Source organism: Limulus polyphemus, unplaced genomic scaffold, assembly GCF_000517525.1.
Source record: "Limulus polyphemus unplaced genomic scaffold, Limulus_polyphemus-2.1.2 Scaffold7242, whole genome shotgun sequence".
Lineage (NCBI taxonomy): Eukaryota > Metazoa > Arthropoda > Merostomata > Xiphosura > Limulidae > Limulus > Limulus polyphemus.
The window spans coordinates 20,814-32,531 of record NW_013672852.1 but is presented as its reverse complement, the minus strand read 5'-3'; the positions used below and the strand labels follow the sequence as shown (position 1 = coordinate 32,531).

The following is an 11,718-nucleotide window of genomic DNA, read 5'->3' as shown; positions in this document are numbered from 1 at the left end:
CTAGTTATGCAATAAGAAATAACAATAAATATTACTTTTTCATGTTTGATACTTTTCCCATGAACGCCATATATGGAGTTAGAAAGTTTTAGCACTAAATGAGCGTTTGACTTTCAAATATTTATATTGTCATTATTATTATTATCACTACTGTTATTTATTACAGATTCTAGGTTTTAATAATAATACATCCCACTTTAAGCACTATTTACTGAAATTCACGTGTTCAAAGTTACCGTCATGGTTGAGAAAATGTAAATTATATTTCGGATATAAAATACATAATATGTTAAATCAAATAAATACATATCATCTTAAATCACTTATAACTTAATAGTTCAGACTCGTACGTGTTGTATTTTCTATGTTTCTTTCTTTTTTCTTACCAACTATTATAATTGTGCTTTATTTCTGGCTTGATCATCTTGATACTTGGAGGAAACATGTATATATTGGTCAAAAATGCCCAAATGCCTTTTCAATTGTCTTTTATTATTATTATTTTTAGCTCACGGTTTGGATTTTTAGGGATCAAAGGTCAAACATTACAAGAAACAAATATTTTATCCTGCAGTTCCCTCGTATTTACATCGATCCAAATAAGGCTTGGCGCAAAGATACTTTGTGACAAACCTCACAGACTGAAGCATATATATTAGGGGTTTATTTATTTCTTATTATTTTACAAGTATCAAAGGTAAAAAAAAAATTGCAATGTATGTAGCAAGGAATTCTAAACCTAGAGACATTGTCTGTATATGTAAACGTTATAAGGGGTTGTTAAAATAATGTTTTGATTCACACAACGTGCGAAATTGCATATGTCGTGTCAAAAAATAGGCCATATTTACCATATATTACCTGTAAAGTTGTATCATTGTGAATTAATATATCTTTTTTACAAAAATGAATCTAATTAATACTAGGTTAAATGTTTTATCGCTGTGAAGTATATATGTTATTTATGAAGCTTTCCGTTGCTTTTGATAACATTATCTTTTGAAATCTATAATCTGACTGTGGATTGGAAGGGGGGGGGGGTTGTTAGTTATTACTAGGCCTTTCTAGTTATGGTTTTTCTTACGCTTTATACCGGCTTTAGGCCTACACGTAACACTTCAAAAGAACAGTAATTATTATTAAGAACTTCTAAATGACAGTAAAGAAGAATGTAACAACATGTCAACCACAATATATTTGGTATATCCAGTGCCAAACAAAACTTCTGCCCAATATATCTTCAAGCCGGCTGAGATAAAATATACATTTTGTAGTGGATACTTTTTAATTTCATGATAAAACATTTTAGAAATGTACAGCTATTGCAAGTTAAAACTACTATTTATAATTCTTAGAAAAATAAGTCTCAAAACTTACAATTATCTACATAGAAGGTTTACAAAACGTATACAAATCAAATTTTCGCACGCAACGTAGGCCTTATAACATACACAAATTCTAACTTGTAATTTAGTACCAGAGCCTTATATATACAGAAAGTTGCAACAACTCACAATCAGAAGCCATTTTGGGTCCAAAATGTTATGAGGGCGCTGTCACAGTTGCGCTGTATTAGTGTTGTAAATGGTAGCAAAGTTAGATTTAACGCGATTTTGCGGCATATTTTCGGTGTAAATATGTCAAAATATCATAAACAGGAACAATTTGGTATTTCAAGGAATTGCATCCTCATTCACATTTATTCGTTACTTAATGTCGGTCAAAAAAGTGGATTCACGTGAAATGCAAAAGATCTGTTAGAAGAGTAACCAGGGTACAGGGGGTGGGGGAGATTGGGCGAAGGGTGAACTGCCTATTCCTTGAATAATTTGCCATTTGTTTGCGATATTTTCCCCGCGACTCATAGTTTTTCCACATCGTACCATTTATGTTAATAAAACTGATTAGTAAAAGCATAAATTTCACAGATCTACATTAACAAATAAAAAAATCATTCTTTAAAATATTAGCCTTTTTGATCGCCTAAATCCAAACTAAAAATGTTGTCTTGGCGCTGTCTTTTGACAATCATTTGATCTTCTGAAGAAGCTTCCTCACTGTCATACTCTTATTTCCTAGTTCCCCACCATATTTTCCTAATTCAATTTCTTGCTTCCTTCGTGCTCTGGACAAGGCCTAGACTAGGATACGTCCTATATCATATGCCATCCAAAAGTTATGTAAAATTTGTAAGAGTATGACACCCATTTATAAGAGGCCAGATTCTATAAGATTGCCCTAAACCTTGACTTTAAATTTAAGCTAATTAGGCTGGATAATTTCTATTTTATCACTATAGGTTACAACCACTTGACGCTCACAAGTCACAAGGTCTAACGTTAATTTAGGCTAGGCTAGGTCTATGACCTAATAATAAGCTACTCACCTCACAAAGCTTCAATTATGACGATGCTTCCCATTTCAATCAGTTTACCTTTGCTTCTAATACTTTTCTTCTTGTAGGATCTGAGGGGAAACGATATAATTTTGAACCATTTTCCGTGCAGTTGGTGCAACCCCATGCACAAAATCTGTCATTTTCTCCCTTTTCGGCGTTAATCACATTTTCTTCGCTGCTCCTTCAGCGTACAACATTATTGCTAATAGGCCTATTTAATCGTCTGCAGCAGCTTGGATCTAAAATGGCTGCAGTGTACCACGTGACCTACACATTACATGGCCTACATTACGAATGAGAATTTGTGTATGTTATAAGGCCTTCATTTCACGTGAAAATTTATGTACATTATGTAGACCTTCTTACGGAGATAATAGGTGTAGAGAATGGATCTAGGAGTGAATGCCACCCCTCTCATTTTTATGTTTTACTTTTATATATTATGTAAAAAAGGCCTAAGTTGAAAAAAACAGTAAAAAGATCTTGAATTTTTAGCCATCAATACCAAGTTGCGCTCGAATACATTATTTTCTTGTGTGTGCCGCACTGACTGCATTATATACCACTGTCACCACCTCTCGCCGCCACAGACAACACTTCCTACCCTAGCTTTTCTACTAAGCCTAGACCTAGGTGTGTTTATATATATTATTCTGTTGGTGGCACCGTCATAGGCATATGCTAAGCTGATGTTTCGTCTTCTAAGGGTCAAGTAGATAGGGGCTATGCCTAGACCCCTAATAAATCATATTTTGTGGCCAAGGGAGTGTTAAAAATGAACCACTTAGGCCTATCGGATGGTCCACTCTGCAATGAACTAGTGAATAATGAGGTCTAGGCCAGCTAAAAAAAAAAGACTAACTGCCTAGAGCACAAGGCCTTGTAAAAAAAAACGCAGTCAAAAGTATTAGTAATAAACATAAATAACTACTCACATCACAAAGTATCCTAGGAATCAGTCCAGCGACGTATAACTTTAGGCTTGAAGTATTCAATCAGACTTGAAAGAACTTTGTCCCACTTGGAATAAAGGAAAACACAAATATATAATAACAACAGCGCACAAGTCGAAATTTTTTGGCTTGCAGACAACGCATACTAATAAGCTGAGCACGCGCACACTTTGTTAGGGATTGTGGGAATTTCAGCATTTTATTGAGGTGTCCACTTCTTTTTATAAAATAGATTTGAAGTAATTACTGCCACAAAATTTTTGTTTGATATTTTGAATTTAACTGTTTTAAGATATATGATTTTAACCTGGTGAATTTGAAATGAAAAATCCTTGCAAGACCTTAGAAATCTCGAAGCCACGACGAACTGAAATTCAAGATGGCGCAGATCCAAGTTCTTAGTATATGCAAAATACTTTCAATGGTATACGAATGTATCTATAGGACGAACTTCGTTCGTTAATAACGTACTTCAATATGTTAATGTTGAAGATTTTAATATATTAGCTTTATGTGAAAGGAGTGTCGTTAGAATAAGTTACTTTAGCTTCATTGCACGTTTCTTAATTTTTGTAAATCACAGTCAAGTGAAACTCCAGACCACCCATTCCTAATAAATGTACACCCTGCTTTAAAACTACAGAGAGCCAGTTTACGACACTACGGGTAATTAATTTTCATTTAATATTGAAAGTTTATACAGAACATTATATCAAAGTATAACAAAATTAATTCCTTTTATACTAGCAAAATAGCCGTAAACACCTCTACATGACGAAATGAGGTGAACTTTGTTTTGAACCATCTTTTTTACATAATTTTCAACTTTTATCAATTATTTCCATTTTGTAAACAAAGACCTAAGTTCTAGTTCATATACACTCGGAAACAATATTCATCACTTACTTTTATGTTTAATAGTAACGCCATCTAGTAGCAAATAATAGAAATATTAACATTTCACTAGCACATTCATCACATAATTAGCAGCTAATTTGGATTTTCAAATATAGCTAATTATAGTTACACAGTAACTAACTTTGGTGTAAGCCTACTGAAGTAATTGAACAATTAAAAACTTTTAACGCTTTAATGCCTTGGTTCTCCAGTATTTCACGTTGAACATGCAATTGTAAGTGGCCCAAAGGATTGCATGAAATTCATCCCAACTTTGGATCCGAGGTTCGCGCCCCGTTATTTTCAAAAATAAAAATAAGCTCCGCATTTTGGATCTGTGGGTGCGTTATGAGAGTGACTATTCGACGAGAGTATCCCACGAGTTGGCAGTGTTGAAGAACTTTCTTCCTTCTATTCTATCATTTCAGAATTAGGGATCGCAGAAAGACCTCAAGAACTTTGCATGAAATTGAGCAAACAACATCAGTGCATGAAAATGTATGGGTATATTTAAAAACGTTCCCTATAATACATTAAATGAACTTTGCACTCATCTCTTGAATGTTAGGCCTAATAAAAAGGCTTCAAGCAATATGACTACATGATCGCTTTGAATTATCTCCTACACATCTAACGTTTAGGTTAAAACAATTAAAATTCTTGTCCTATACCGAACTAAAATTGAAAAAAAAATTCACCTATCTCATATGCTCTTAGTTTATGATATTAAAATATTTTCACCTCCCAATACCTTTTACTCCAGCAAACAAGCACTTAACCATCTAAACTAAATAATAACCCCTAGCAACGGCTACTAAAAACTACATATGAAGCCCAATCTATCATCCGATTTATCACTTGTCACCAAGCTATACTGTATTGAGGGAATTCAAGATAGCTCTTGTGCATCTTTGCATGGAAATAACAATAGGCCTAGGAAACGTCAAGACCTCTCTTACAATGAAAACTATGCCAATATTCAAGTACTGCCATTATAGAGAGAGATTTTTAAACCTCTATTGCGTGACTTTTTGTTAGGGAGAAGAAAACATTTCTATCATTTTAACTCGTGATTTTAAGCAAATTAACGAATTTGTTTTTCACCACCACTATATTTTTTGTATTTTGTTACCCTGAGATACAGTTATAGTACTAAAAAAAAATCACTGCTAGTTTAAAATTTTATTTTCGTAACATAAATAATCATAAACGTTTTTATTACTATAGTAACACAAAACACCACAGTCCTGCATGGTAACCACTAGGCCATGCCAAACCACCACAGTAAGTAGTTGTTACGTCTCTACTCGTTTGTTAATTTTCCGTAAAAAATCCTTCCGAAAAACTTCAGCGATACAAGTCCTTTCTTAAGAAAAACTAGTTTATTCTTTCTCAATTCAACTTTGCAATACACTTAACTTCCACAGTCACCTTAACTTAAACACACGCTATAATTTACAACGAACGATTCGCGCACTTTACTTACTACCACGCTTGACTCACTTGTCCGTCTATATCTTCAATCTCTCTGTCTGCTATACAATTCCGATTAATTGTCTATACAAGAATAGAGGGCGCCTAGCAAATACTGGATTATTCGTGATGTTCCCCGATCTTTCTAGAACTCATTACGTGTTACCAGCGTCACGTGTTTTAGTTTCTTTGTGTGAAACATGTTTAAATTACGTAACCATGACGATTGAATTTAAGAACTTCTGATGTTTTACTAGTAGTTGTTATTGAATACTGTTAAGATTGTTATTGGCAATTGTTATCGAACACTGTTAAGATTATTACTAGTTATTGTTATTGAACACTGTTAAGATTGTTATTAGCGATTGCTATCGAACACTGTTAAGATTATTAGTAGCAATTGTTATCAAACACTGTTAAGATTGTTATTAGCAATTGTTATCAAACACTGTTAAGATTGTTACTAGTTATTGAACACTGTTAAGATTGTTATTAGCGATTGCTATCGAACACTGTTAAGATTATTAGTAGCAATTGTTATCAAACACTGTTAAGATTGTTATTAGCAATTGTTATCAAACACTGTTAAGATTATTAGTAGCGATTGTTATCAAACACTGTTAAGATTGTTACTTAATCTTAACAGTGTTCGATAACAATTGCTAATAACAACACTGTTAAGATTATTAGTAGCAACTGTTATCGAACACTGTTAAGATTATTAGTAGTGATTATTATTGAACACTGTTAAGATTGTTACTAGTGATTGTTCTGGAACTGTTAAGATTTAATTACCTTACATATAATAACAAACTTGTAAGAGATACATTGAAGATAAAAAATTGCATCATGGTAACTGCAAGTCATTCATTTTATTCTAACACACGACTGGATGGGTTTACACACCTATCATCATTCATGCCAGAGACCTCAAAGTTACAGCTCTACAGAATCTATATAAGTGATGGAAAGCTGTTACTATACATTCTGTACAGTTCTTTGTACCAACTATTTCAAGCAGCATGTTGAATCTAACAGTTTAACCTGAGGTGCATCAAATTCTCTTTCACAATGAAAAATAGTTAACAAATCTGCAATCAAACTACTAAAATCTTAGAATGACTTCTGGATAACTTTGTCGAACTTTCTTGTCACCTTTTAGAGTTATAAAAATGCTCACTAATCATTAAATAACACAAATATATATGACACAAGTAACTTTTTTTAAAATTATAACATGTCAGAAAATAACATCAATTGTTGATAAAAAAATAAAATCTTTCCAATGTGTCTTGCACAAAAAATATTTATTCTTTTTTCTATATGAACAATACAGAGGAAACTATTCTATTCCTTAAATTTATCCTTCATACTTATATTTTTAACATGTGATATTTCATTATTTACAGTTAAAAAAATAAATAAAAGTTGTTATTTGACTAAGAATAAGGATAAGAACTTCATAATCTAAAGAACACGGGGTTCATTTAATTTGCTGAGAAATATTAAATCAAATATAACACGAAAGAAAACAACAATGTTACATAATCTATTTTAAAAATGTATCATTCCCAAGAAACAATATTTAACATGGGAAAAAAAAGTTATGGATATTTTTTACTTTCCCTATTTTTGTAACTTTTTTAATTTCAATTTTCCGGACATTTCCTCAAATGGAAGGAGCTAAACGGGGCCAATTAAATGGATACTTTACATTCTTACCCTTAGGCCAAACTACACGAGACACTCGTACCAAGAACTCTTTTTCCACATTCACAAAACTGTAGTACTACAAACAGAAAAAGGAGATTCGGTCTAATTTAACACACTATTTTTTGTTTCAAGCTTAGATAGTAAAGGGTTAGAACTATCTTGGTAATTTGTCCACTTCACATTATAATTTTGTCACTTTTATCTTGAGCTAGGTGGATAACTAGAAATAAATCATTCTGTACTTTGTTATTTAGTTGTTTCTGTTCAACACAGTGGTTTTAAATAAATGAGTTTCAACTAGTGTGTAATGAAACTTCTTACAGATTAATGCTTGAACACATACTGTAGAACATATTGTTTTAACTGGTTTGCCACATAAGTCAGTCAGCATAGAATAATAATCATGAACAACAAAATAAAACAATAAATTAATCAAAACCATTCCTCACAAACTAACAAATTCCATAATGGGTGATGACTAAATGAAAGAACATGAGTGGCTACAATTAAAAAAACCCTCTCCATGACAAAAAAAAATCATTATCTTTGCTCACAGAATGTAAAAACCAAACCACTAAATGGTGCTAAAAGTTTTATTTGTAGCTTTTGACTAACGTTTCTCAATACGTTTATAGTGTCTCAACCTCACGATAGTCTTGTGCATAAATATACACCAAAATTTCTCAATTTCATGGCTTTAGTAATCTTCTTCATTAGAGATCTCATGATTTTAATTAATCATGGGGAATGTGAAATTATTAACCAACTTATCACAAAATAAAACAGAAATATTGGATAAACTGCAAGAGCTTTCCTCTTCGGTGGTTGGCTGTCTCCAAGAAAAGCAGTAGAAGCTACAATAGAAAAAACATACAAATAAAGATCAATCAAATATTAGTGTGTGCTTTTACATTAAAGTTTCTACATATAATGTCTGTATGGTTTTAAGCCACCTAGTTACCAATTTTATTGTTAGTAGTAGTACATGCAGCTTGGATTTTATTTTCTTAATTATGAATCTGTTCGAATTCACAAGTGATCCAACAAACACCAGGTTACATATTTCTACACGCAAAGTCATTAAAGAATGTTTGTAGTAAGAATTCTCATATAAAACTCATCCTGTTACAGATAAGTGAGATATTACTACTTACCAAATGTAGCCCAAGCAAATCCAAACATCGTAACAATAAAACGTATAATGAACAAGGCCACGGTCTGCTGAGGAGCTAACAGTATCAACTGACAAATTATTAGTGATAGACAAGGAGCAAGCAGGCAGTAACCCAATACGCAGACACTCTGGAAGAAGGAACTGGAATTTAAAAAAAACAACTCATTAGTGTCAGTTGTTTAACAAAACAGATGATCTGGAAGGTAAGGATCGATAAAACGTGTCATCTGTTGTCATTCACAGATGACAATATACAAGTATCATTGATGATTGTTTGTTTTAACTTTGTATCATCTTTTCTACAAAAACAGTTTTATGTCTCTAATAATGAAAGGAAATTAATATTTAAATACAACATTCTGAGCAAAAATCACTTTCTTAAAAAACAGAACATTGTTTATAAATCAACATTTCTAAAACCTATCACAATTCAAGTGACATGATTAATTATTTTTTGTAATAGTTCACCCTTTCTTCTGAACTACTTAGAAGTTGGTATTGAACAATAAAAGAACAAGCCACAAAATATGATGGACCATAACTGAGACCACATTACACTATAAAAAACATGATGGACCAAAACTAAGACCATAGTACACTATACAAAACATAATGGACCATAACTGAGACCATAGTACACTATACAAAACATAATGGACCATAACTGAGACCATAGTACACTATACAAAACATAATGGACCATAACTGAGACCACACTACACTATACAAAACATGATGGACCACAACTGAGACCATAGTACATACTGCTGCCAGTCAAATTTGCTCAAAGTTTACTACAAGAAATTAATTGTCATAAAGGCATTGGAACTTCTGTTATAACAAAAACTGAACTCAATATAATGTTCATATTTTCCAGATAAGATGTCTTTAATATTAACATAAGAACCCCTAAATCCTTGATCCGAACATATCTCTATGATCTGAGTGAGATGATATTTTACACAAAACCCCTTCCTAAAAACAATCAATTTTCAGTGGCATCATACTATCTAAGAGATACCAAACAAGGTCAAAAAGTAGTTCTGATACATTCTGTTCCATCACAACTTTATAATGACTGTGGTTGTCACATAGTTTGCTGATTAGCATATTCAAAAGTATTTTAATATAACCTACTCAACCTCTGTATACACACAAACATCATTCATATTTGGCCCAACATATCTTCACCTTTCAGTTCTATTAAAAATACCATAAAGAATGCTTTAATTTGGTGTGGGGCACCAAAATCTGTGCACTTTCAAAGTTTCTTGCATATTTTTGCCTACACTCATCCAGAAAGGCCTTGCAACTATTTTCTGTAGAATTGTACAATTATACATATATATAAAATCATTTAATGCATCTACTTTTGCTCCGAGTCAGGCATCCATAGTCATAAAGGGATAAAGCTTGAGGTAATAGCACCCAAAAAGCAAAACCCAAAATGCCGAAGTAAAACAAGTTGACCATCATGGAAAATCAAAACAAGGGTGAAGAGGTGAGTGCTTAAACCCACAACAACTCACCTTCTATTGCCTATCTCTGTCTGCAGCCAGTTGTGGGAAAGTAGTTACCCTTAAAGTTATTTAAGTTTTAAAAGTTGAAACATAGATTTCTATACTGTAGAAATTTTAGGTGGTTATGTTTCTACTTTTAATAATGTATAAAGTATAATATACTAATATCTGAATTATAATCTACAGTTCGATACCAAACTTACTGACATAAATTCATGAAATAGTAGTTCAATAAAATTGTGAATACGAGTCAACAAATGTGATGACATGGCCTTTGACCGTGACCCGACTGGATAGGGTTAATAAAAATTCTATTCATTAGCTACTAGTAATCACAACTTAGCACAAACAAGATTTGTTCAGTGGAAAATTCTAGAAAAGTTTGTTTCTCAACTTACATTTTACCACCAAGAAGTTTGGAGTTCAATGTCACAACAACAGCACCAAGCCAAACAATAACAAACACTTCTGCAAACTGGGGTCCACCCTTACTTAAACTATCAGCTTCCTCCGTGGTTCCTTGTAACATCCTACAAAGACATAGTTTTACAATTAAAAAACAACACATTCTTTGAGTTACTATACCTCCATCTTTTTTTAGGCTACATCAAAACACTCACAAACGGTAAACTAGAAAATAAAGACAATTACATATTTTAAACACTACACTTTTCTTAAGTTAACTTTAGTAACGTAAAAGAATCATTTTAAACGTAAAGTTCACTACAAAACTCACTTTCATTTAAACACCTCATATTTCTTTCTTCCATTGAAATGTATGTAAGAAAACGAATTACGTTTCAAAACAACAAGAGGTATAATTAATGTTACTGATGTGTTTCCAACAGTGAAAAACAACAACAAGAGGTATAATTAATGTTACTGATGTGTTTCCAACAGTGAAAAACAACAACAACAGGTATAATTAATGTTACTGATGTGTTTCCAACAGTGAAAAACAGCAACAACCTATTTCCAACAACTACTGCAGTCTCAACTGGTAACAGCCTCTATTTGAAGCAGATGGGGGTAAAGTCTACTGCAGAGATGTGCACACTTAGATGAGGTGTACTCAAATGTGACATGAGACCGCTAGCATTTCTTTGTGTACCATTCACGTAAAAAAAAAAATCAGCACATAAAGAAAGCTGAGAGATGAATGTATCTTATTTATGCCGATAGATTACATAAAAATGCAGCGATTTTCCAACAGAAGTTGAATATTGTTGCCTGTGAATGACAGAAAGGTCTAACTGTTCTCCAACAGAGGATGAACTTGTAAACTAGACGGGTCACACTGAAAGTGCTATATATAAAAATGAAACAATATAACAATATTTTTAAAAACTCTTTTATTTATTACTGCTAGTTTTAAAGAAATAAATAAAACCCCAAATACATAAAAGCATAAAAGTACAAGTTTCATGTAATCCAGGATACTCTTCATTTTCTACAATAAAGCTTTTTCGAACAAAGACCTACTTAACAATGTAAAACTTCCCTTGATTTTTGACCTTGAAGCTTTATATATGTTTTAAACTCCCTCTGTATGTTAAACTATGTAACATTCAATGTGGTTTTAAATTTATT

The 11,718-nt window shown here is 32.4% G+C and overlaps 1 protein-coding gene across 1 annotated transcript in view; it reads right to left on the bottom strand.

Annotated features, from left to right (window-relative positions):
• Positions 1–6,574: 6,574 nt before the first annotated feature.
• LOC106474454 (protein YIPF6-like) overlaps positions 6,575–11,718 on the bottom strand; it is a 15,563-nt gene continuing 10,419 nt past the window's right edge. The window contains exons 6-8 of the mRNA XM_013935147.2: positions 10,527–10,658; positions 8,589–8,749; positions 6,575–8,288 (exon numbers count right to left, since the gene is read on the bottom strand). Coding sequence (XP_013790601.2) covers positions 8,173–8,288; positions 8,589–8,749; positions 10,527–10,658 — 409 coding nt within the window. The 3' untranslated portion in view covers positions 6,575–8,172. The remainder of the gene's footprint in view (positions 8,289–8,588; positions 8,750–10,526; positions 10,659–11,718) is intronic.